The sequence below is a fragment of the Oncorhynchus nerka genome, linkage group LG16 (genome assembly GCF_034236695.1).
Source record: "Oncorhynchus nerka isolate Pitt River linkage group LG16, Oner_Uvic_2.0, whole genome shotgun sequence".
Lineage (NCBI taxonomy): Eukaryota > Metazoa > Chordata > Actinopteri > Salmoniformes > Salmonidae > Oncorhynchus > Oncorhynchus nerka.
In genome coordinates this window covers 26,566,700-26,594,246 of record NC_088411.1, presented here as the reverse complement: position 1 = coordinate 26,594,246, position 27,547 = coordinate 26,566,700, and the positions used below count along the sequence as shown (strand labels likewise).

General features: G+C 44.6%; 1 protein-coding gene across 1 annotated transcript in view; it reads right to left on the bottom strand.

Annotated features, from left to right (window-relative positions):
* The window catches only part of akt3a (v-akt murine thymoma viral oncogene homolog 3a), a 129,267-nt gene that overhangs the window by 20,890 nt on the left and 80,830 nt on the right, over positions 1-27,547 (bottom strand). Inside the window, exons 3-4 of the mRNA XM_029685294.2 lie at positions 7,475-7,600; positions 2,653-2,764 (exon numbers count right to left, since the gene is read on the bottom strand). Coding sequence (XP_029541154.1) covers positions 2,653-2,764; positions 7,475-7,600 — 238 coding nt within the window. The remainder of the gene's footprint in view (positions 1-2,652; positions 2,765-7,474; positions 7,601-27,547) is intronic.

Sequence of the window (27,547 nt, the reverse complement as noted above, 5' to 3'; positions counted from 1 at the left end):
GTCAATGATCAGTCACTTTAAAAGAAAACAAATGTTCACAAATGAGTTTATGTCAATGGGAACTACTGCGTGTTTGCAAATGGCTTTACCCCCCATTGGGTTTTCATTTGTTGTGCAATACAACATCTGTTGCATTAAAAGAGTGATGCATTTGGATTTGTGAGCACGTGTGTATTTAATGATGATGAATATATCCGTGTGTGGTTTGTGCTTCCCTCTGGGTTGTACTGCTGCTACATCAACATTCCACAGGAGGGGATCGTTAGCATTTGGAAACTTTCATTTACAGTACGTTAATCTCTCATGGACCGATTCTTGTGGACAAATGAAACGGTGAGAATCTGTCAAGGTTCACGTAGAATTATATGATTACGGGCAGCAGTAGTAGTTCCTGGTTTTGGTTTTTCGTCTTTGATTATCAAAGATCAGGATTGGGGAGAAGGCGATGCTTAAACTCGTGTAGTGATTTTCAAGCCCTTGTGCAGATGATAAACGGTTTCCACTAGATTCCACATCCCCAGTCAAAATTGGCTATATTGTAAAAATTCATGAAACCAAAAATGTCCTTTCGGGCCATGATAAATACAGGTGAAATTAGCAGAAGGGAGGGGTTTGAACTAGAGTTTCCGTTTGCGAGGGAGGAGACTTCGCTTCCTTCCTTTACACAAACGCAATCACAATTGTTAATGGCATTCTCCCCAGAAGTAAAACAGGACATCTAGCACATGTGGTAACGTGATAAAACAAACAGAACATTTGACTCACAAAGTAGCATCAGTGTGGGGTTTTTTGTTCCATGTTTTGTTTGGACTTTGAGAGGCCCATATGTTCCAATGAGGGATTGAACAAGATGCAAATCCATACCAACACAAAAAGACTCTTTCTGAACACCTTTTCCCAGCTTCACTCAGGTTTCTGAATATATCGGATGTGACTCCGAACAAGGGCAAAGAAAAGTTGTGTTCCATTTGAACAATCAAACGGCACAGTGTACACATAAAAAGCAACGGGAATCCTCTCAAGGTCGTGCAGATGAATGCGAGCCGAGCCATCTCTCCCTACCCCCTCCATTTTTTTATTTTTTTACGTATAATGAGATTTTTTCGCTAATGAGAGATAATGGGCCTGACTACAGTCGGGCGACATGCCAGCTGGTGCCTCCCCTCTCCTCACTCGTGGGCCTGCCGATGCTGGGCCCGTGCCAGGCGGGTACAGTACAGTAAATGCTGCTGCCAGCCAGCCAGAGACACAGTACAGTACAGTGGCTGTAAGGTTTAAGACAGGAACTGGAAAATACGTTTAACCTTTCCTCTTAACCTCTGGCTGCACTTCCCCTCGACCCCTGGCCTGTCTAGTGAGGCTACAGCTCGAACTCAAATTCTCTTCACTTCACCAGCAGAAAGTAGAGTTGAAGACCATAACATCTGCCAGTGCTGCTTCCTCTACCCAGCTCTGCTCCGTAGCTCACTCTCACAGGTCGCTGCCTGCAGTTGCCTGTTCCCCAGAGACAGAAGAGAGGATCGTCTGTATGTGTGCCAACTGTGAACAGGCACAGCTTATTATCTTAAGTCTTATGGGCAAACACTGTTCTTTCTGGAGAGAGATAAACATCTCCATTTCCTAGAAGAAGGACAGCTGGATAATTTATTTCCAGTGCTACTATACTTGAAAGGTCTCTTTTCTAGCCTACATACAAACCCCCCACAACCCCCTCTGCTGATCACCTGGTTGGTTTTACTGGAACGGAGCATGCATGATCTGTGTTTTCTATTCATCTTTGTTAAATGACACACTGCTCTAATTTCAAATGGATTTGAAACTGAGGACAAATATGTTTGTCGCAGAAAACGTTCACACAACATTATCTCTGAAATACCATTGAGTATAAAGTCATTTCATAGTCATATTATAGGCCAGTGATGATGGGCAACTGGCGGCCCGCCACCGCAGATCAATTTCGTTTTTGGGAGGAGGGAACTCAGTCGGGGTCTCAACTTAATGTTGTGAGGTAGAATACACAAGGTGCAATTTCGAAAAATGGTTGTGCATCAGCAGTTTTACTCTTATTATGTCAGTCAATTAGCCATGTCAGCTAAACATTTTTAGATTGGTAAGTTAGTCTACCCTGCTATCTAAACATGTAGTAATCATGGTCAAATTTTGGACCGGGGAACACCATTGATTTTTTTAGTCATTCTCACTCAGATATCATATTCAAAACTGCAAACATTTCTATCCACCCAATGGCAAAATGTGTAGAATTGCAGGTAATTAACTTAAATTTCTTCTATCCGTTGGCAGGAGGGCCCCCAAAAGGCTAAGGCCGACTCTGGCTACATGTGTAGGTATGGATGTGGGTACGCAGACCCACGAGCCACTGCAGCCCCTCATGATGAGTTCAGATTGTTTTGTGGCCCCACTCCCATCAAAGTTGACCATCCCTCTTACAGATTATCATAGTAAACCATCATTTAAAAATGGAACTAGTGAACAATTTATCTCAGTTTCACATGACCTCCTGACTTGAGAGCTACACTATAACTTTTCATAGATGTACTGTTTTCATAGACGTACTGTTTTCATAGATATACTGGGTACTGGGTAGAGGAAAAGCAGTCAGTCATAGATAAGCAGACTAAGGACTGAGCCTACCTTTCCTCTGGCGTGTCCACATGGAAGGTCCTCTCTATGACGGTGGTCCATTGTAGACATCTGATGATGAATGTGTTGGGCTTTGGTCGTTCTGTCTTCATCAGTTGGCATTCTGAGACAGAGAGAGGACAGATAGAGGAGCGTCTGTGAATATTCAGATTTACTAGATGTCAAATCTTGTGTCTGAGCTTCAGTTGCTGATGGGGCTGGGAATTGCCAGGGACTTCATGATACGATATTATCACGATACTTAGGTGCCGATATGATATGTACTGTGATTCTCACAATTCTCAATGTATAGCAATTTGATACTGCGATCTTATTGCGATTTGATGTTCCAAACATATTGCTCACTATAGTGTCTGCTGTAAAGGGACAACGGAGAGCCATGAGGAAAATAGTTTTGAAATAAAAGTGCAAATAATGTGTTGGCTCACAATTTTTTTTTTTTTTAAAGATGGGGAACAAGTTATAGGATGAGAAATACAGGAGTTTTGGCATATAGGTACAGCCCATTACTTACAGTAGCTAATACAACTAAAACTACATAAAAACATTTACAAATCAATACTTGGAGTCAAATATCAATATAATATCATCCCAAAATAATATTGCGTTATGTAACTGTAAAGATCACTAGTTGCTGTTGATACTAGTTAATTGTGATGAAAGAGTAGGTTAGCTTTGTTATTGAGTATGTACATACACTGAGTATACCAAACATTAAGAACACCTTCCTAATATTGAGTTCCACCCCACCTTTGCCCTCAGAACAGCCTCAATTCGTCAGGGCATGGACTCTACATGGTGTCGAAAGCATTCCACAGGGATGCTGGCCCATGTTGACTCCAATGCTTCCCACAGTTGTCAAGTTGACTGGATGTCCTTTGGGTGGTGGACCATCCTTGAACCACACGGGAAACTGTTGAGCGTGAAAAACCCAGCAGTGTTGCAGTTCTTGACACAAACCGGTGTGCCTGGCACCTACTACCATACCCCTTTCAAAGGCACTTCAATATTTTATCTTCTCCATTCACCCTCTGAATGACACATACGCAATCCATGTCTCAATTGTCTCAAGGCTTAAAAATCCTTCTTTAACCTGTCTCTTCCCCTTCATCTACACTGATTGAAGTGGATTTAACAGGTGACATCAATAAGGGATCATAGCTTTCACCTGGATTCACCTGGTCAGTCTATGTCCTGGAAAGAGCAGGTGTTCATAATGTTTTGTACACTCAATGTAGATGGACTGTACTGCAGAAAACACAACACTTCGCACCAAGTTAAAGCTGTCTCATTCCATCCAGGAACAGACACAGCCAGATGGGGCTTCAAGCCAACTGTGGAAAAGTTTTGCAGTGTGCTCCACTGTCACCGCTACAGCAGCTATTGGGGACAATGTTCAGTCAGATGACAGCTGAAACAGAGTGTTGAGCCTGTACGTGCCAGTAGGTAATGACTTCCCTCCCTCAGCTGGCCTCATCTCTGCCTCCACCAAACGGCGGGACGGCCTAAATATAGGCGGGAAGGTTAATGACGACACGGCTAAGGTCGCAGGCGCACTCTACCTCTTTCTTCCTGCTCCGCTAATAAAACGGAGTCTCCCACTGAGCGCAGAGAAAACAAGGTCATGACGGAGTTCCAGTAGGTCGTAGCGCTGGACACAACATAGTCATTTTAGGGGGAATACAGACAGAGGAGATTGTTTTGCTTCAGCTAAACATACTAGGAGAGAGCTCCAGCAACTGTCCTGCCATCAATCAATAGGCATTTATATTGGAGTGTTTACTGTAATATGCAATCATTTCCCTATTCTGAAATCCCTAGTGGGATAGGGCCACCACCTACTGTATCTATTAGTTCATCAGTTTGCATTATTGTTATATAACATTATATCTTCATTTGAACTCTCCACATATTTATGTACTTCAATTTTCCAAACTATATTGAAATGTAATTAACAAATGCTATATATTAGAAATATGGGGCTCTGGAGAAGGAAAAATATTCATCAGGTACCATAGCATTGTTTCCTAGTCATTTAGGTGAGTTATCTGAGACGTACTTAGTGTTTGACATTAGACTGTAGCCCGTTGGTCAGGGAGGCAAGTAGGCAGGCAGGGAGTGTCTCAGGCTATGTCTGTCTCTCTGTCTGTCTGTCTGTCTGTCTGTCTGTCTGTCTGTCTGTCTGTCTGTCTGTCTGTCTGTCTGTCTGTCTCTGTCTGTCTGTCTGTCGTCTTCTGGTGACAGTACGGACGGACAGACAGGCAGGCAGGCGGGGCTGCACCATTCCATTTCACTGGCCCATTTGACTACAGCAGCCAGCGTCCCAGCACCACCTGGCCTCCCAGCTTTGGACAACAGATGTGGCAATACTGTAGTGCTGCCAAGCCAGCCGGGGCCGGATGTATGGCCACCCTCTCTCCCCCAGCCTTTAGATTAAAACCTGGCCGCGCTAGCTTCCTGACGGATGGAGTGAGAGAAAGCGAGAGGGGAGAGGGAGAAAGTGAGAGAGGAGAGAGTGAGAGTGAGAGTGAGAAAGAAAGCTCCCTCCATGTGTCCAAGTGGTAACACAGCAAGGTCGGATGGATTGATGGATGGATCCACCCCCTTAAACTGTCCTTTCTTTCCCCTAAAAAAACTATCCAGCAGCCAATCATAAGGAAAATCTGAGGCCATTGTGTGTTTCTGTTGTGTGTTGGGACAATAGGAAACTGTTGTAGTTGTTTCATGTCCATGTAATTACTCTGGCCTTTGTTGTAGGAACTGTGCCAAGGAGTCAAATGTTTCCACCAGCTTAGTGGCTATCAGCGTATGTCTAGTTGTTTTGGTAAACAGCTGAGGGATGGGGCTCGAGAAATGTAACCACTTTCAAATTCATAGACAAAGATATGGATGCAAGGATGAACTATCCATGAGATGAAAATGATACTTTTGACCATGTTTTGAGGCTTTGAGGTGGAGTAAAACAAGCTTATTTATTTAGGGTTTTGATGTCATTTATCATTTATCCTCTTCAAGAATCAATGGGTGTACATGTATATCATTCATTTAAAAGTCCAGTTGATATACCAATCTCAGATTGCACCTTTAAGTATACAGTTGAAGTCGGAAGTTTACATACACTTATGTTGGAGTCATTAAAACTTGTTTTTCAACCACTCCACACATTTCTTGTTAACAAACTGTAGTTTTGGCAAGTCAGTTAGGACATCTACTTTGTGCATGACACAAGTCATTTTCCCAACAATTGTTTAGACAGATTATTTCACTGTATCACAATTCCAGTGGGTCAGGTTTACATATACTAAGATGACTGTGCCTTTAAATGACTTGGAAAATTCCAGAAAACAATGTCATGGCTTTAGAAGCTTCTGGTAGGCTAATTGACATCATTTGAGTCAATTGGAGGCGTACCTGTGGATGTATTTCAAGGTCTACCTTCAAACTCAGTGCCTCTTTGCTTGACATCATGGGAAAATCAAAAGAAATCAGCCAAGACCTCAGAAAAAAAATTGTAGGCCTCCACAAGTCTGGTTCATCCTTGGGAGCAATTTCCAAATGCCTGAAGGTACCACGTTCATCTGTATAAACAATAGTACGCAAGTATAAACACCATGGGACCACGCAGCCAGCATACCGCTCAGGAAGGAGACGCATTCTGTCTCCTAGAGTTGAATGTACTTTGGTGCAAAAAGTGCAAATCAATCCTAGAACAGCAGCAAAGGACCGTGTGAAGATGCTGGAGGAAACAGGTATAAAAGTATCTATATCCACAGTAAAACAAGTCCTATATCGACATAACATGAAAGGCCGCTCAGCAAGGAAGAAGCCACTGCTCCAAAACCGCTATAAAAAAGCCAGACTACGGTTTGCAACTGCACACGGGGACAAAGATCGTACTTTTTGGAGAAATATCCTCTGGTCTGACGAAACAAAAATAGAACTGTTTGGGCATAATGACCATCGTTATGTTTGGAAGAAAAAGGGGGAGGGTTGCAAGCCCGAAGAACACCATCCCAACCGTGAAGCACGGGGGTGGCAGCATCATGTTGTGGGGGTGCTTTGCTGCAGGAGGGACTGGTGCACTTCACAAAATAGATGGCATCATGAGGTAGGAAAATTATATGGATATTTTGAAGTAACATCTCAAGACATCAGTCAGGAAGTTAAAGTTTGGTCGCAAATGGGTCTTCCAAATGGACAATGACCCCAAGAATACTTCCAAAGTTGTGGCAAAATGGCTTAAGGACAACAAAGTCCAATTGGAGTGGCCATCACAAAGCCCTGACCTCAATCCTATGGAAAATTTGTGGGCAGAACTGAAAAAGCGTGTGCGAGCAAGGAGGCCTATAAACCTGACTCAATTACACCAGCTCTGTCAGGAGGAATGGGCCAAAATTCACCCAACTTATTGTGGGAAGCTTGTGGAAGGCTACCTGAAACGTTTGACACAAGTTAAACAATTTAAAGGCAATGATACCAAATACTAATTGAGTGTATGTAAACTTATGACCCACTGGGAATGTGGAAATAAAACCTGAAATAAATCATTCTCTCTACTATTATTCTGATATTTCACATTCTTAAAATAAAGTGAGGATCCTAACTGACCTAAAACAGGGGATTTTTACTAGGATTAAATGTCAGGAATTGTGAAAAACTGAGTTTAAATGTATTTGGCTAAGGTGTATGTAAACTTCTGATTTCAACTGTAGGTATCCCTTGGGAAAGAGTCCTCATTGCCTACTTATCACTGTGGCATATTATTGATTTAGATGAATTGACGTACTAGAAGCCAGCACAGTGGATGACTCACTTGCAACAGAGAAGTTATTAAGGGGATAGGGTAGGTCTGCGTCCTGTGGTTTCTCTTTGTAACCTATGAACGAGCCGTCCGTTTTCAGCAGGAAGTAGCGTGGTCTCCAGTTCTTGATATATTCTCCTGTAGAATATGAGAGAGAGAGAGAGAGAGAGTTTCTTTGTTAGTGCATGACACCTGCCAGTCCATATATTCAAAAACAGTAAGGTAGGCACTCATAAAGCAGTTAAAACCACTTATTACATTTTGAAATGGTTTTATGGAACATGTTTAAAAGTTATTTTGAGCTCTATGCGCAATTGTGTTTAGTGCAGACATGATTGTTTTTACATTAAAGTGCAGTAACACAGCTTACCCCTATAATCAGTATCATTCTAAAGTGGCTACTGTTTCAATATCCATTCACACCAATAGCTTTTAGACTCTCATCATATGGCTTTGATATGTTTTGGGATTAACATGATCAAAATGATAAAAACATGTTTACGATCTCAGGGCTGAAATCACTCCCCAACGATCATCTGCCTCATTTTGGGTTAGACTAGGGGACCCCTAACCTCCTGCCCCGGGATTTAGGCTAGCCCTGTAGAGAGGGAGGTCAAATCTCCATCAGGGGGCCAGAGCGGACACCTTTAACCCTCCCGGGCGGCAGCAGCTGAAAAACAACATCTGCTAAGCAGCTGGTTATCCCGCATTACCAAACAAAACTTCTGGTGCAACAGCCTGCTCCATCTAATAACCAACAGCAGGATTACAAGGGTGTCAACATCTCAGCTCACAGCGCTACATCATACGCACAGCACTGGGTTCAACACAGGATACTGGAGAGCATAGGCAGCACATCTGCTTTTTTAACATACACGGAGTGGACAAAACATTAAGAACACCTGCACTTTCCATGACATAGACTGACCAGGTGAATCCAGATGAATGCTATGATCCCTTATTGATGTCACCTGTTAAATCCACTTCAAATCAGTGTAGATGAAGGGGGAGACAGGTTAAAGAAGGATTGTTAAGCCTTGAGACAAGGATTGTGTATGTGTGCTATTCAGGGGGTGAATGGGCATGACAAAACACTTAAGTGCCTTTGAACGGGGCATGGTAGTAGGTGGTGGTAGTAGGTGGTGGTAGTAGGTGGTGGTAGTAGGTGCCAGGCACACCGGTTTGTGTCAAGAACTGCAACGCTGCTGGATTTTTCACACTCAACAGTTTCCCGTGTGTATCAAGAATGGTCCACCACCCAAAGGACATCCAGCCAACTTGACATAACTGTGGGAAGCATTGGGGTCAACATGGGCCAGCATCCCTGTGGAACACTTTCTACACCTTGCGGTGTCCTTGCCTGACAAATTGAGGCTGTTCTGACGACAAAAAGGTGATACTAATGTTTGGTATACTCAGTGTATTGTTCTGTAGTATTACAACTACTGTGTAAGGTGCATACTAGAAGCTATGGTAACTGTTAATGGAAGACGTTTGGAATTTGACTTGAGAGGGAAGGTACTACACTAATGTCTGCCAAGATACAAGTCATAGCACTTGAATGGAGTTTTTAAAAAGTAGCAAACAATCATATGCAAATGTGCTTCTTCTTGTTAATTTCTTCTTGTTGATATTTTCCATTTTATAATAGATTTTTACTGTAGGCAGGAAGATGGACATTTTCAATGAGACCGACAGTCAAACAACGATCTAAAAAGTACCATTCTTAAGTCCTTCCACTTCCTCATATAATACTAATATAACCATTATGTTCAATATTCAGTTCCATTTAGTTTCAGCATCAGGCCATTTCTGCTCCAGCCTCATTCGTGTGGATGGACACACTGAAATCCTCTATAATGGACGAGACGTGAAAATCCTAAAACGTGCACTTTGTGTTTTCCAACTCCTGGTAATTAGCCCACCATCCTGATGGCTGACACGCACGCCTCTGTGACAGCTCTGATCACTTCTTTTTTTTCTACACCGGGAAGAGAAAATAAACAACATGTTCTATTTGTAACATCCACTTAAAGCATAATGACAGCAGCTTTTCTTAATTAACACATCAGAGAAAAACACCTGCTCATGTTAATTTGAGGAGACGGAGGTCTTTGCCGGTATGCCTCTGTGAGGCTGGGGTCTGTGGGAGGGGAGGACAGGAGGGGAGGAGAGCAGCTGAACGCACTGCAGTACGCCGTGGGGACAGGAGCCACCATAGGTAGCAAGGTCTCTCCTCCGACTCGCTCACACAGCCTGTCACAGGATCTCACCACTAACACTTGGTAGATAAATAAATTAGGCCTATAAATTATTCCTGATCAAAACAAGACATAAATGTAAGTATAGACATTTGCTACCAGACGGAAGAGTGGGCGTGACACAGTTAATTGCATGAAGTCACTGAGAGGGAGATGTCTAGCTTTTGAATTAATCAAATGTACTGGATTTAAGCCAGAAGGTAACAGAGTGTTAAGACCGACAGGGTGGTCTTTAATGAATGCTACAAATAGGTGTCCCACCAGATTGCACTTAGTGTGTGAGTGTAGCTGTATTTGGTCATTGCAATATTCAGTCTGTGGTGCTGGGTTTGCAGTGAGGCAAATGGTCCAATATCCTGGACTGGGGGTTAACCCAAACTGGGAACCAGACTATGTAGAGGGGGTAGCCAGAGGTGGAACAGAAGGGGATGGACAGTTACACCCACATATAGTTCCAACTCTCAGTCTCAACTGATCCAATAGTGTTCTATCAAACTCTCAACGCTGGCCCTGGTCATAATGACTCTGCTAGCTCAAATTCTGAACATCTTGAATGGGCTGCTGTAGGCAGATACTCCATGTTATATTTTGGGCAGATTTAGAAAATGTCCTGCATTCAACACAATACTGTTTTTTTGCAGTACGATGCAAACAGTTGAAATAAAAATTCAGCTCAGCCACCCACAGAATCAGTTCTGAGAGAGACTGTTCCAACAGATCCAATTGCACAATTAAAGCAACATACTGTATGCCACTCAATTACAAGACCAGATTAATTGTTCATTTGTCAGTGGACTGAGACAGGCAGGTGGCTGTATGAATCTGGGAATGGACTTCGATGGGCCACTTCCACCGACAGATGAGTTCTTCACCAAAAAACTTTCAGCGGTCCAACACCGTCACAGCTCCTGAGACCATTCTAAGAACCCACACCTCCATCTTCTTGTTCATTTGACGCAATCAGGTTTTTATTTTTCAGAAGAAGAAAAAAAACACAGCCCATTTGTTAATCAGCCCAAACAAGTATTTAATTTAATGCTTTGGCCGGAGCCGGGCCTGATTTGCAGATGGGCTTGTGACGGGAGCCCTGGGACCGGCGGGCTGCCACGTTCCAGCACACAGGGCTGGGCGCTCCAAACCTCCAACCAGCTTGTCTGGGCACCGCCAGAGACAGCCGCTCCGGCAAACGGTGCCCCAGCCCCCAGCCCAGGCACCGACATGAGCACAGAGACATGGGCAGCACCAGACCTGGCCAGACGGAGGGAGGGATGGATGGAAGGGGAGAGAGATGGAGAGAGAGATTAAGAGAGGGAGGATAGAGAGGGAGAAATCTGTCTGTACCTGGGGATCTGCTGTTTCTCCTCACCATGTAGGTTGTGTACCATGGCAGCTTGCTGAGGGAGAGCGGCTGGACCCACTTTGTCAATTTGGCCAAGCTGACAGGAGAGGAAGCTCTCTGACAATAGCACAAAAGTACCTCATGTTATCTTCTTTTTACACTGTTTAACTGAGAATGGAGACACTAATAAATATATGACCAAATTATACATAATTTAGCTTAGTTTATAGGTATTTAGAGGCTATTTATTCAATGTGTATAAAAACCTGTATAAACTGTACTGTATTTATAATTACATGACAATCTTTTAGGTTGAAAATAATTATATTACATAATTTCTGATATATCACGCCTTACTTTTATTTTCCTGCATAAGTAAAATCAGGGTTGTGCCTCTACTGCCATTCATTCAGTCAATGGGTGATTCCAATTAGACTGGTTTGAATTTCTCCCTGACCACAATGGCTGCCAAAATACGGGTGACTAAAATCAATGGAGGCCAGAGAAGTCAAGGGGTGATCCTTTAGTGATGCAAAGCTACAGGGATTTGCTGTATTTTCTACCTGAATTGCCCAGAAAGACTTAGGAGTTGATCCCTTAGAGATGACGGTCATGTCCCCAGTTAAGACACTCAGACACAACAAGGTGGTCTGAGCTCTGATCCTCTGGAATGCCTAGATAACTGGGAGTAAACAGTGGGCTACTTCCTGCATGGACAGATTCCCCTACCATCAACCTGGGATGCCCAGCTAATCCACGCAGGGTAAATACAGGGGTAGGGAGGAAGGTGCGTCCTTTACTCCTCTACGTGTGAAAATGAAGAAGAAGTGAAGTTATAAGAGGAGGGCACTAAAACGATAATGGCCATTAGAAAGAGATCCTGTACACTGTTCAGTTCTTCCAGACCATGAAAGACATTCTCTATTTTATTTAGTTCAGACTCTGTGTGTGTGTGTATTGTGTTCCCATGCCCCCTGCCATAGGCTTGTGACCGGGAAGTAGCCCCAGGCACAGCTGCCCTGCTGCTCCAACCCAGAGGCTCTCAGACATCTTATGTGAAATCCAGGGCTGGCTCAAGCCAATCCACTTACAGTGTATTAGTGTCATTACCAGGCTGCCCAGAAGGGAGGGGTGGCCAGGAGACTACTTGGCTTCTGGGAATGGACGCGGGGGTGGTGGCTGGTGACTGTGGTAGTACAGGAGTGAAAGCCAGACTGACTCTGTATGCCCTCTGTTTAACTGTTCCTCCCACAGTGAACTACCGTGAATGATCAGAAGAACACTTCCCCCTCCAGTATTTATGCTGCAGTAGTTTATGTGTCGGGGGGCTAGGGTCAGTTTGTTATATCTGGAGTACTTCTCCTGTCCTGTGTGATTTAAGTGTGCTCTCTCTAATTCTCTTTCTCTCTTTCTTTCTCTTTCTCGGAGGACCTGAGCCCTGAGCCCTAGGACCATGCCTCAGGACTACCTGACATGATGACTCCTTGCTGTCCCCAGTCCACCTGGCCTTGCTGCTGCTCCAGTTTCAACTGTTCTGCCTTATTATTATTCGACCATGCTGGTCATTTATGAACATTTGAACATCTTGGCCATGTTCTGTTATAATCTCCACCCGGCACAGCCAGAAGAGGACTGGCCACCCCACATAGCCTGGTTCCTCTCGAGGTTTCTTCCTAGGTTTTGGCCTTTCTAGGGAGTTTCCTAGCCACCGTGCTTCTACACCTGCATTGCTTGCTGTTTGGGGTTTTAGGCTGGGTTTCTGTACAGCACTTTGAGATATCAGCTGATGTACGAAGGGCTATATAAATAAATTTGATTTGACTTCCCCGCCAACCCGTGGGGAAAACAACCCGTGGGGAAAACAACCAGTGGGGAAAACAACCCGTGGGGAAAACAACCCGTGGGGAAAACAACCAGTGGTTACCGGTACCTAGTCCATTAGCTCACAGCACAAACTTTTTTTTCATAATGCAATGTACTTGTTGTCTGCTTGTTTTACTCAATTACAAACTACATTTAAGAAAAGTGCAACATGTCTAAAGATTATTTGTCGTCATTGCCTGCTCCCGAGCTTTCTCACTACTTAGAAAAACGTCATCAAAAGACAGTACAGTATAAAGATAGGCTAAAACTGCTTCTCCAATAGAAATTGCCGATCACACTTGTAGGTCATTGCAACGTTGGCTAACTGAGCTCATGCGTAGAAACAAGTCTGTCGTCTTGCGCCAAAATGCACATGTGCAGGCCATCAAATCAAAAGCACCCCTTTGATAAAAAGTAGTTTCTCATGAAAATTAATATGTGTTAACCTATGTCACGAGGTTGGAGTAATGACATGTTCAACTACTAAAGACATTGACACAAATCTATTTTGTGCCTTTCGATTTCAAGAAAATTAATTCTCTCATTGACTTTTCAATACCTCAAACTCCGGCCTGGTCTGTTTGGTCTGTTTCACAAGCGTTCCCGGAAGTCTCGGGATGTTGCGCCTCTGGGTTTAGAAACTCTGTGACGTAATATTGTAGGGCTTCCCTCATGTCCCTTTTCATGATGGTGCTAGCAGCCACATGAGTGAATGCTAGCATAAAAAAAAACGGACTATACAGCTACAAGTTGTGAGTGGCACTTCTAGTGCAACCAGAGGGGGAGAAAACAAACTCTAGACCACCTTTACTCCACACACAGAGACTCATACAATGCTCTCCCTCACCCTCCATTTGTCAAATCATTTTTGGGGGGGGAACTTTGACCCCTTTCTCTCCCCAATTGGTAGTTACAGTCTTGTCCCATCGCTGCAACTCCCCTAAGGGGTCAGGAGAGGTGAAGATTGAGAGCCATGCGTCCCCCGAAACATGACCCTGCCAAGCCGCACTGCTTCTTGACGCACCGCTCGCTTAACCCAGAAGCCAGCCGCACAAATGTGACACAGCTTTGGATTGAACCCGGGTCTGAACTGTGATGCAGTGCCTTAGACCGCTGAGCCACTCGGGAGGCTCCATTTCGTAAATCTAACCATAATTCTATCCTGCTAATTCCTGTTTACAAGCAAAAACTAAAGCAGGAAGTACAGTGACTCGCTCAATACGGAAGTGGTCAGATGATGAGGATACTACGCTACAGGACTGTTTGGCTAGCAGAGATTGGAATATGTTCCGGGATCCATCCAATGGCATTGAGGATTACACCACCTCAGCCACCGGCTTTATTAATAAGTGCATCGACGACGTCGTCCCCAGTTGATATACCAATCTCAGATTGCCCATTTAAGTATACAGTTGAAGTCGGAAGTTTACATACACTTAGGTCAGAGTCATTAAAACTCGGTTTTCAACCACTCCACAAATGTCTTGTTAACAAACTATAGTTTGGCAAGTCGGTTATTTTTCCAACAATTGTTGACAGACAGATTATACAACTTATAATTCACTGTATCACAATTCCAGTGGGTCAGAAGTTTACATATAATAAGTTGACTGTGCCTTTAAACAGCTTGGAAAATTCCAGAAATTATGTCATGGCTTTAGAAGCTTCTGATAGGCTAATTGACATCATTTGAGTCAATTGGAGGTGTACCTGTGGATGTATTTCAAGGTCTACCTTCAAACCCAGTTCCTCTTTGCTTGACATCATGGGAAAATCAAAATAAATCAGCCAAGACTTCAGAAAAAGAAGTGGTAGACCTCCACAAGTCTGGTTCATCCTTGGGAGCAATTTCCAAATGCCTGAAGGTACCACGTTCATCTGTACAAACTATACTACGCAAGTATAAACACCATAGGACCATGCAGCCATTATACCACTCAGGAAGGAAACACGTTCTGTCTCCTAGAGATGAACGTACTTTGGTGCAAAATGTGCAAATCCCAGAACAACAGCAAAGGACCTTGTGAAGATGCTAGAGGAAACAGGTACAAAAGTATCTATATCCACAGTAAAACAAGTCCTATATCAACATAACCTGAAAGGCTGCTCAGCAAGGATGAAGCCACTGCTCCAAAACCGCCATAAAAAAGTCAGACTACGGTTTGCAACTGCACATGGGGACAAAGATCGTACTTTTTGGAGAAATATCCTCTGGTCTGATGAAACAAAAATAGAACTGTTTGGCCATAATGACCATCGTTATGTTTGGATGAAAAAGGGGGAGGCTTGCAAGCCAAAGAACACCATCCAAACCGTGAAGTACAGGGGGTGGCAGCATCATGTTGTGGGGGGTGCTTTGCAGCAGGAGGTACTGATGCACTTCACAAAATAGATGGCATCATGAGGAAGGAAAATTATGTGGCTATATTGAAGCAACATCAGTCAGGAAGTTAAAGCTTGGTCGTAAGTGGGTCTTCCAAGTGGCTCTGACTCTCGTCGGATGTGGCAGGGCTTGCCAACTATTAATGGACTACAAAGGTAAACCCAGCAGTGAGCTGCCCAGTAATGGGAGCCTACCAGATGGGATAAATTCCTTTTATGCTCGCTTCGAGGCAAGCAACATGGAGGCATGCACGAGAGCACCAGCTGTTTTGGATGACTGTGTGACCACGTTCTCTGTGGTCGATGTGAGCAATACCTTTAAACAGGTGAATATTGACAAGGCCGCGGGGCCAGATGGATTACCAGGACGTGTACTCAATGCATGTGCGGACCAACTGGCAAGTGTCTTCACTGACATCTTCAACCTCTCCCTGACAGTCTCCCTGTGCCCAAGAAAGCAAAGGTAACCTGCCTAAATGACTACCACCCCGTAGCACTCACTTCAGCAGTCATGAAGTGCTTTGAAAAGCTGGTCATGGCTCACATCATCTTCCCGGAAACCTCAGGGGTGCGTAATTAGTCCACTCCTGTACTCCCTGTTCACGCATGACTGCGTGGCCAAGCACGACTCCAACACTGTCATTAAGTTTGCTGACGACACAACAGTGGTAGGCCTGATCACCGACAACGATGAGACAGCCGATAGGGAGGACTTCAGAGACCTGGCAGTGTGGTTCCAGGACAACAACCTCTCCCTCAACGTGAGCAAGACAAAGGAGCTGATCATGGACTACAGGAAAACAGGCCCCCATTCACATCGACAGGGCTGAAGTGGAGCGGGTTGAGAGTTTCAAGATCCTTGGTGTCCACATCACCAACAATCTATCATGGTCCAAACACACCAAGACAGTGGTGAAGAGGGCATGGCAATGCCTATTCCCCCTTAGGAGACTGAAAAGAATTGGCACTTGGGTCAAGCTTCCTGCCATCCAGGACCTATATACTAGGAAGGCCCAAAAAATGGTTATAGACTCCAGTCAACCAAGTCATAGACTGTTCTCGGCATGCGGTACCAGAGCGCCAAGTCTAGGTCCAAAGGCTCGTTAACAGCGTCTACCCCCAAGCCATAAGACTGCTGAACAATTAATCAATGGCCACCCTGACTATTTCCATTGACACCCACCCTTTATTTTTACAATGCTGCTAGATCTCTCTGTACTTTGCTCCGTTCATTTTGCCTCGATCCTGACTAGTCTCCCAGTCCCTGCTGCTGAAAAACATCCCCACAGCATCATGCTGCAACGACCATGCTTCACCGTAGGGATGGTGCCAGATTTCCTCCAGACTTGGCCCGTGGCATTCAGGCGTAAGAGTTCAATCTTGGTTTCATCAGACCAGAGAATCTTGTTTCTTATGGTCTGAGAGTCTGTAGGTGCCTTTTGGCAAACTCCAAGTGGGCCGTCATGTGCCTTTTATTGAGGAGTGGCTTCCGTCCGGCCACTCTACCATTAAGACCTGATTGGTGGAGTGCTGCAGAGATGGTTATGTGGTTGCTTCAAGTTGTGTATTTACGGTATTCTATGTATTGCCTTGAAATCAATTCCAATTCACACAACATTTTTTAAGGGAGCATGCAATTGGCATGCTGACTGCAGGAATGTCCACCAGAGCTGTTGCCAGAGAATTGAATGTTCATTTCTCTACCATTAGCCGCCTCCATTGAGCCTGTTTAGGATGCTCTGGATCGATGTGTATGACAGCGTGTTCCAGTTCCCGTCAATATCCAGCAACTTCGCACAGCCATTGAAGAGGAGTGGGACAACATTCCACAGGCAACCATCAACAGCCTAATCAACTCTATGCGAAGGAGATGTGTCGCGCTGCATGTTTACATTTTTGTTCAGTATAATTGCATGGCTTCAATAGCATTCACAATGATATAGGATCTAGGCCTACTGTAAATTGCATTATGGCTGAGCATGGACATGCCAAACATTGTCAATAAGCAAGATTAAATTCATTATTGATAAGGCCTAAAAAAGAGAACAAATAAACAAATCTAAACAGCGCTGGATAGGCTGCGTTTCCACTGCCTAAAATTAGCACTTTGGATCATGTTTTTAAGGACACTCCTAAAATATTTCCAACCCCTCCCAAATGAGCGCAAGCTCGCTGATGTTAGACAGGTAAAATGTCAAACCTGGCCTTAGGGCTGCAAAATGCCAGTGTGCCAGTTTTTACGTGACTAAATGGCAAACTAATGTGCTTTTGACACTAGAGCCGCCTTAACGCCAGCCGAAAATTGAGCCCTCGGGGTCAATGGGAAACAATGTTTGTTCTCCCCAATTTGTGGGCATGGTCGATACCTTCTTATGGCGTGAATATCAACTCAAGATTATTAGGCTCGTTAAGTGTAGTAATAGCAGCAGTGGTATTAATCATAGCGATGGACTAAAAGCACATAAAAGTCCACTGCACTACATGCTAGAGGTCGACCAATTAATCAGAATGGCCGATTAATTAGGGCCGATTTCAAGTTTTCATAACAATCGGAAATCGGTCATTTTGGACTCCGATTTTGCCGTTTACACCTTTATTTAACTAGGCAAGTCAGTTAAGAACACATTCTTAACCCACATTCTAGGAACGGTGGGTTAACTGCCTTGTTCAGGGGCAGAACAACAGATTTGTACCTTGTCAGCTCAGGGATTCAATCTTGCAACCTTATGGTTAACTAGTCCTCTAACCACCTGCCTCACGAGGAGCCCGCCTGTTACGCGAATGCAGTAAGAAGCCAAGGTAAGTTGCATATAAATCGATGCGGTGCGCATTCTCAAAAAAGGACCGTTGTTGCTCCAACGTGTACCTAACCATAAACATCAATGCCTTTCTTAAAATCAATACAGAGAAGTATATATTTTTAAACCTGGGAATATTGAAGGCTAATGTTAAAAGGAACCACCAGCTTTCATATATTCTCATGTTCTGAGCAAGGAACTTAAACGTTAGCTTTCTTACATGGCACATATTGCACTTTTACTTTCTTCTCCAACACTTTGTTTTTGCATTATTTAAACCAAATTGAACATGTTTCATTATTTATTTGAGGCTAAATTGCATTTATTGATGTATTATATTAAGTTAAAATAAGTGTTAATTCAGTATTGTTGTAATTGTCATTATTACAAATACATGGCTTTTTATTTTTTATTTTAAATCGGCCAATTAATCGGCATTGGCCTTTTTTTTTGTCCTCCAATAATCGGTATCGGCGTCGAAAAATCATAATCGGTCGACCTCTACTACATGCTATCCATTCTAGGGACACAATGACATCAGTGCTCTCACTTCACTAGAATATCTCCCTTCCTGGCATATGACAAGATTCCAACAGCGATTTAATTTCCGAGAACAGCCCAGATGTATGAGTAGTACTGTCATGATGAGTAGTACTGTGGTGGTGGGTTCCTCCAACAGCAGACAAAGGGTGGCTCTGGTTCTGGGGGCCGGCAGCCACAGGCAGATTGAGTGGGGTCCCCTGGGGCCCAGGGAGATTTCAGCCCCGCCAGCTGCACACAGTTCGCCCTCCTGGTGCCCCTCTCTACCCCCCCCAGCTGGTGCAGCGTGCTGCGGATAGAGAGGTCAGATCATGGGCCACCATAGCCACACATACGTGTACAGAGACACATACACAGGCGGCCGGATACAAAAACAACAGTCACTGTAGCCAAGCAATACAGCTCAGATCAACACTGGCATTACACATACTAGCTTTCAGGCTGATAGATAGTACAGCTGGTAGTACAGTGTGAGAGTAAGGATGATTACTCTCATGACATTGTTTGTATACGCAACAGGAGCAATGAGGATAACTATTGACTTCTGAAAAAAGGTTTACATTAGTGAAACTTTTTAGTGAGACTTAATGAGACTTTCAACTGGTAGTAAAGGATGAGAGTAAGGATGAGACTTTCAACTGGTAGTAAAGGAGGAGAGTAAGGATGATACTTTCAACTGGTAGTAAAGGATGAGAGTAAGGATGATACTTTCAACTGGTAGTAAAGGATGAGAGTAAGGATGATACTTTCAACTGGTAGTAAAGGATGAGAGTAAGGATGATACTTTCAACTGGTAGTAAAGGATGAGAGTAAGGATGATACTTTCAACTGGTAGTAAAGGATGAGAGTAAGGATGACTTTCAACTATTAGATGCACTCTCACACTTTTATATAATTACATCCAGTCATTTTGAAAGTGGTGTCCATGAGCCAAAATGGGTAACCGTTTTAATGTCCTACATCATCCAATTGTGTACTACATCATCCATTTCGTGTGATATGTTACGAATTTCTTGTGCTTAAGATCCTGGAGTGCATCTTTAACGTGACTCTAACAGTGAGAAGGAGGAACTGAGTAAACTATAAAAACTGACATTACAGGCGGCTGAGATTTGTTTCAAAATATTGCATGCGATATGGATCTCTTGTGATATAGATATTGCACATGTCAATATTGCGATTCAGATTTGAATGTTTAATTGTGCAGCCCTACTATGTATTACCAAGCAATGATGGATCATTCGTCTTATGTACAACTTCTGATTTTGATTGAAATAGGCTATATTACAGAAATCTTCTCATGTGTAACAAAGCAGCTGTCACAAATGTCCACATTCAAAATCTTAAGAAGCTCCATCCTTAGACCTTTAGCTAGATCTGACTGAGAGACTAATGACTATGTAATCCCATTCCCTGTCTCCCACAGAGCGCCTCTCCCCTCCCCTTCCCCGCCTCCCCTCTCCTATTGGTCAGTCCCTGTAAAACTAGCAGTGCTCACTAGATGGCGCTGGCTCCCTAGAGCAAGCTCACTGTCTCCCCGGCTGCCTGCCTGGCTGGCTTCACACTCAGCACAGAGGGCCACAGTAGTTGGTGAGTGACAGAGACACTGCAGCCAAGAGGCCCTCTCTCCCTAATCCCCTTTCCCTCTTTGGAGCACGAGGGGTGTGTGCATGTGTGTGTGTGTGGGGGGGGGATCCTCCCAACTGGCACAGGTGGCACCTTGGCTATGGAGTGCACCACCCCTCCAGCTAAAATGCAAACACCCACTTTCCTAATCCCAACCTGAATTATGGAGAGGCGGGTCCGTCCCCGAGACCCCGGGGGAGGGATGAAGGTCGGTTTACTAAACACACAACCTGGGAGGGGAGGGGGACAGGGGTTCGTTGAGCTACTGTACCTACTGATCTCCTGCTCTCTATACTGTTTCTAGAAGATTCTGCAGACAGGCCGTCAATAAGCGAGGGGGTAAAGTTTGGTCACATGGGTAACGTTGGTCCTCCGAATGAGCCTTTTCTTTACCCTACACAGGACATTATTGACTAGTAATGCCCCGATGTCCTCAAATACACAGTGCTCAGCTCAATGTCCCGTACGTACCCACTGTATTGAGTGACAGACAATGTCTGAAGACATTACTCAAAACAATGTGCCAGTGCAACCTAATGCCCTCAAATTCCCAACACAAATACAAATTCACACGGAAAATGGGTTAAATTCACGACTTGACACATTCGATGACCAATGTAACAGGCTAATTGAGTTGGTGTTGTGCTACATTGTGTTAGCCTGTCGTATTTTGTCTGTAAGCCTGTGATTGTGTTTGCTATGAAAACACGGATAATTAATATGATTATCTAAGGAACTGTGACCCAATTAGAGCTCATAATCAAATAGCCTCAATTGCTGTTATTGCCTCGATCTGTTTTCCAATCTAATTAATTGACTTGTGTAGATAGACTTGAGCAGTGCTGTATGTAATGGAAGGTCACTGCATCATTTAAAGGTGTAATGCGTAGGCATAATGTTCCACATCAATAAGCACCATGTGATGGTTGATGATATGCTTACTTATTTCACCAGATTGGATCTGATGTACACACGGTTGGCATTTTAAATGTCCTTGCCTTTGCTGTCCTTTTGACGTTATCCTTCCCTTGATGTCACTGCATAAATGACCTTGACCAGCCTTCTCTTTGTTGAGAATAAATTACAATTCAAATAAATCATGAAACTAAGTAATCGTTTGGGGAATGATTTGAAACTACCACTGAAACCAAGTAAAAGCTTGGGGAATGATTTGAAACTACCACTGAAACCAGTCTTTACATGGGTGTCTGCTAGATAGTGACAGTAATGAAGAACACATAATAAATGTCATACTATACAGAAACACAGTCCTGTGAAACACCTAACATCTCTTAATAACAGTTTGGACAGCAGTTCATCACTTTTATGCCTCAGCACTGTTGTAAGAACCACCGTGTTAATATTTCAACAGTGGTCTCATTCATAGTGTGAAATTCATACAAGCTCCTCCCTTCATTTAACATGATAATCCTCCTGTTCTTCAGAGACCACATGGTTGAATCAAACAGCGCGTAGAGGCCAGGGTAGACCAACGCTGTCAATAGAACTGACAAGGGGAGGCGAGGACACAGACAGAGGTCAGGGAATTCACTTTTAGTTAAGGACTGATGGGGAGCTTCCCTGAGTGGAAGTCAGGATTCCCAAAAAACAGTGAGGAAGGGTATTAGACAAAGGGGTTGTTTAAGGTCAGAGTGCACTGCTGCTGCTGCTCATAGTATTTAAAGTAGCGGATTGCATTCCTCTGACAGGGAACCTGAACATCAATACCAAAAGTATCATGATTTAGCCTACATTTCAATAATGAGTTTCCCTGACAGACGCAGTAGTAGAGGTGAATTAGCTAGACTGAATGACTATATTCTAATGGTCATCTCTTCTAATGGCCACACTTGGTGGTACAGGCCTAGAAGCCATTTCAGATATTCAGAGGGTGACCGGCCCGGATGTTCGGGGGTTAGAGAGCCAACTCGGGGGTTAGAGAACTGACGGGTTCAGAGGGTGTCAGTGTGCTGAGACTGTCACCATCACCACAACTGTCATTATTAATTCATCCCAGTCACAGGGTGACTCCCACATGTTTCACTGGGCCCCTGGACTGGACACAGCCATGTATTATGGAGAGGACCTGGAGTCACCTTCAATATGTTACTAACAGGAACTGATACAGTCAAACAATTAGGCAATTAAATGTGCTGTGTGAATGAGTGCTAAAACTCAATACAAAGTTGTACGTAACAAATATGCTAAACTTGGGCTAACTTCAGGCTAACTCAAACACGTCGGTTATGTTGGACTAAATCTTCTATTAAAGAGCAGAAAGGAAAGTGGACGTTGTTCATAACAGAACAACAGAATCACACAAATTGTAACCACAGTGCAGTGTAAGGCAGAACCAACCGTCTGAGCGGAGTTTGTACAGTACAGGCCAGGCACAGCAGTGGTGGACAGGTGCAGGACTCAGGGCTCTGTGCTGCTGTGCTGTGGCCGTGCCTGTCTGCCTGGCTCTGTGCATTTGGTAGAGGCCCTGAATGGCCATTATATCCAGAGTGGATGGATGGGGCTATATTCTATTATTTATTCAGCAGTGCTGTGCTGAGCAGTACCAGGGCTCTGGGAGGCAGCTGGCGAAGTGGGGACAATACAGGATCCCCCCTGCCCCATTGTCCACCACCCCTCATACCCCAACAACGCCCCACTCCTCACCCCACTCCTCCACCACCGCTTTTGTGCTGTGTCCTGTCCTTCTCTTCCAGTAAACTAACCCCCCCCCCCCAAACCATAAACACACACACACACAGCAGCTGATAATCCCCTGTACCCCAGCACACCGCAGAGTAAACAACCAGGGACTGTCATATGCGTCTCCCCACACTCACACACACCAAATCCACTACCACCCATATTCCCACGCCACACCCCTGTACTCAACACTAATGAATTGAGACTAACAGTGCCACCAACCCTAGCCAAACTCATTTAAATGGGCCCATTCAGAGAGCTCATTGAAGCCCAGACAGTTAGAGCACTTGAGCTCACAAACTGCTGTGTGTAAAGTGGAGCTGGTGTTTATGATGTAGTGGGTGTCCAACGTCTTTTTGGAGTTGGCGAACCCCGTGCAGCCACTGGAGACCTTTAAACAGAGCTAAAAAGACAGAGAGATATGTCTCCCTCTCCTTAACCAACTTCTGTGTTGATCTGCAGCAAATCTGCATTGATTTTTGCTGTATTGTTAATAGCTTGCCCAGATGAATGAATAGAAAGGATGCTAATATTGCCAGCTGGGCTGTGGTGGATGTATATCTGTGCACTGCCCTTTGTTCCATCCTGCCTTGAGTAAAAGATCAATACAGCAGTGCTGTCAGGAAGACGAGCAGTTTGGCCCAGACCAAGATGCCTCTCTTTCTCCCTTAATTGCTCTTGGCAAGCAAAGAAGATAGAGCAGAAAGACAAACACTGTCTGTCATTGACTTTCCATCCACCGTAGCAGAACCACTTCAGAATTCATCAAACCATAATTCATACACACTTAAGACAAATAATATCACACCATTACAACTTAGCACACTCTACTGCTTTTTCAGGAAGCTATGAAAAATACATCAACAAGTCTTCTTACAACAGAGCTCCCTATTCATTTCCTTCCATTACATAAGTAGCCTTGCACGAACCCTGGCTTGTGCGAGACGCAAAGGCTCATACTGTAGGAGCAGGAGCCTTCTCCTGTTTCTGTAGCGTGAGGCAGCTTGATGTACAAGTACACCCCATAGACAGGACGCTAGTCTATCACAGGGCCTTAACCACAATCTCCTTAATGCTGAGTGCCAAGCAAAGACGCTTTTTACAGTGTTTGGTATGACTCGGCCGGGGATCGAACTCCCAACCTTCCAATCTCAGGGCGGACACTCTAACCACAAAGCCACTGAGTAGGTAAGAGGTGCATAAGAGGACATTGAACTACATTTTCTTTTAGAGAAGAAAGAAATGCTGAGGAGAATCATCAACGATCCAGCTTGTGATCCCTTTTATTGCCCCTGATTAATAAGTTATTGCAGCGTCTTGACAGGTTGCCAACCCAAGCGCATCCTGACTTGACCCTGGTAAACTGCTCTCCCTGGGGGTAGACAGTGAGCGAGGATGGGCTCTGTCGGTCAGCCCAGCCCAGCCCAGCCGCTTTGTGAGGACACTACTGGGGGGTGTTAGGGGGTGGCGTGACCTGGAAGAGACCACAGCTGCCCCCCTATCCCTCCACACCCCAATAACAAGACCCAGAGTTGGATGACAGAGTGGTTTCTACAGGGGAGTTTCTCCCAGTCACGACTGCTCCTGTCCTGTCAGATTCAGCCTTGGAGCTCAGGGATGAGCCAACCCAGCGGGAACTGTGGATGTGATCTGAGACAGAGATGAGGTGAGAGTGTGTACTACTGTCTACCTAACCCAAACACCCTCCCCCCCTCCCTACTCCAAACCACACTCAGACTGTCCCCACCCACAGCAGCAGCCTGGCACTGAGTGCGTCTCAAGTTCCAGTCATTATGCTGCACGACATCTGCACATGTTTATGTGTCTGTCTCTCTCTGTCTCTGTCTCCCTCCCTCCCTCCCACCCCCTCCCTCCCTCACAAGCTCTCCATCTCTCTCTCTCCTCCATGCGCGCACACACACACACACACACACACAATACACCCACTGGAGTTGCTTTTCTTGCCGGCAGATGGCAAGTCAACAATCGCCCAACCAACAGCAGCGGTGCCTCATCGCCCAATCGGCGGCCCCCAAAACACAAGCATACATACACCCCCTCCCCTATCCTCCTCCTCCCCCCTCTCTATTTGCCCATTTCTTTCGTCCCTCTTCCCCCATCTCCCATCTCTTCACAGACACAATAATGACCCCTTTGTTTGTCTCTCCCCACAATACAGCTGCATAAACCATTTGCGGGTACGAGAGCCTCTCTCTTGTTAAAACACATGCACTCTAAAACACACACAGGAGCACTCCTACACACTCTCCGATCGCTGCTGTCGAGTGGGTTTAAAGAAAAGGTGCTGTGTTGAAGAGGCAGAGGCACAGCTGCATAGCGGAGGGTGGCAGGCAGGCAGGCTTGCATATTAACCCTATAGGAGGTATGACTGAGCACAAGGAGAAAAGGGTTGGACTTCTGCTGCTGTGGAACTATGATTGGTCAGGTGCCTGTTGTTTGTAGAGAAAAATATACAGGACCTAGGTTAGTGGTAGATCACTAACAGGGTAGAGTGGTAGAACTCTACCAGGGTAGAATGGTAGAACACTAACAGGGTAGAGTGGTAGAACACTAACAGGATAGAGTGGTAGAACACTAACAGGATAGAATGGTAGAACTCTAACAGGATAGAATGGTAGAACTCTAACAGGATAGAGTGGTAGAACACTAACAGGGTAGAGTGGTAGAACACTAACAGGGTAGAGTGGTAGAACACTAACAGGGTAGAGTGGTAGAACACTAACAGGGTAGAGTGGTAGAACACTAACAGGGTAGAGTGGTAGAACACTAACAGGGTAGAATGGTAGAACACTAACAGGGTAGAACACTGGTAGAACACTAACAGGGTAGAGTGGTAGAACACTAACAGGGTAGAGTGGTAGAACACTAACAGGGTAGAGTGGTAGAACACTAACAGGGTAGAGTGGTAGAACACTAACAGGGTAGAGTGGTAGAACACTAACAGGGTAGAGTGGTAGAACACTAACAGGGTAGAGTGGTAGAACACTAACAGGGTAGAGTGGTAGAACACTAACAGGGTAGAGTGGTAGAACACTAACAGGGTAGAGTGGTAGAACACTAACAGGGTAGAGTGGTAGAACACTAACAGGGTAGAGTGGTAGAACACTAACAGGGTAGTGGTAGAACACTAACAGGGTAGAGTGGTAGAACACTAACAGGGTAGAGTGGTAGAACACTAACAGGATAGAATGGTAGAACACTAACAGGGTAGAGTGGTAGAACACTAACTGGGTAGAGTGGTAGAACACTAACTGGGTAGAGTGGTAGAACACTAACAGGGTAGAGTGGTAGAACACTAACAGGGTAGAGTGGTAGAACACTAACAGGGTAGAGTGGTAGAACACTAACAGGGTAGAGTGGTAGAACACTAACAGGGTAGAGTGGTAGAACACTAACAGGGTAGAGTGGTAGAACACTAACAGGGTAGAGTGGTAGAACACTAACAGGGTAGAGTGGTAGAACACTAACAGGGTAGAGTGGTAGAACACTAACAGGGTAGAGTGGTAGAACACTAACAGGGTAGAGTGGTAGAACACTAACAGGGTAGAGTGGTAGAACACTAACAGGGTAGAGTGGTAGAACACTAACTGGGTAGAGTGGTAGAGTGGTAGAACACTAACAGGGTAGAGTGGTAGAACACTAACAGGGTAGAGTGGTAGAACACTAACAGGGTAGAGTGGTAGAACACTAACAGGGTAGAGTGGTAGAACACTAACAGGGTAGAGTGGTAGAACACTAACAGGGTAGAGTGGTAGAACACTAACTGGGTAGAGTGGTAGAACACTAACTGGGTAGAGTGGTAGAACACTAACAGGGTAGAGTGGTAGAACACTAACAGGGTAGAGTGGTAGAACACTAACTGGGTAGAGTGGTAGAACACTAACAGGGTAGAGTGGTAGAACACTAACTGGGTAGAGTGGTAGAGTGGTAGAACACTAACAGGGTAGAGTGGTAGAACACTAACAGGGTAGAGTGGTAGAACACTAACAGGGTGGAGTGGTAGAACACTAACAGGGTAGAGTGGTAGAACACTGTTTCTGCATTCAACAACACTCCATCGTTGCTAAATCAGACAAAAAATAAGAAGGACACAATCTAAACCTTCTTGAAGCCGACTGTCTTTCTGCCCCCTGCTCTTTTTATTGCCAGTGGCAGGTGTCCAGCTCACCATTTAACTTAAGTGTCCTCGTCTGTGTGTGGATTTATCAGTTTAACACTTAACGGTCAGCTCTGCTTAACTCAGACTGAATTAAACCAGACAGCGGTGTTACTGAAAAATCTAATAATATTGTATTGGTCACATACACATATTTAGCAGACGTTATTGTGGGTGTATCAACATGCTTATGAAATGGTATGATTCAAATAAACAAGCCTATGTCAGCACCAATGTCATTCATATAGTGCTGGGGTTATATTCCCATGAGACCAGCACAAGGCACGCTGCTATGTCTTAGGTTTGTGGGAATATGGTGTTACAGTCAGGGCACATAGCCTAATGGTCATGTCCTACTGTTCATCTGCTTCCATCGTCTGACCTCTTTGGTCTGTCTGG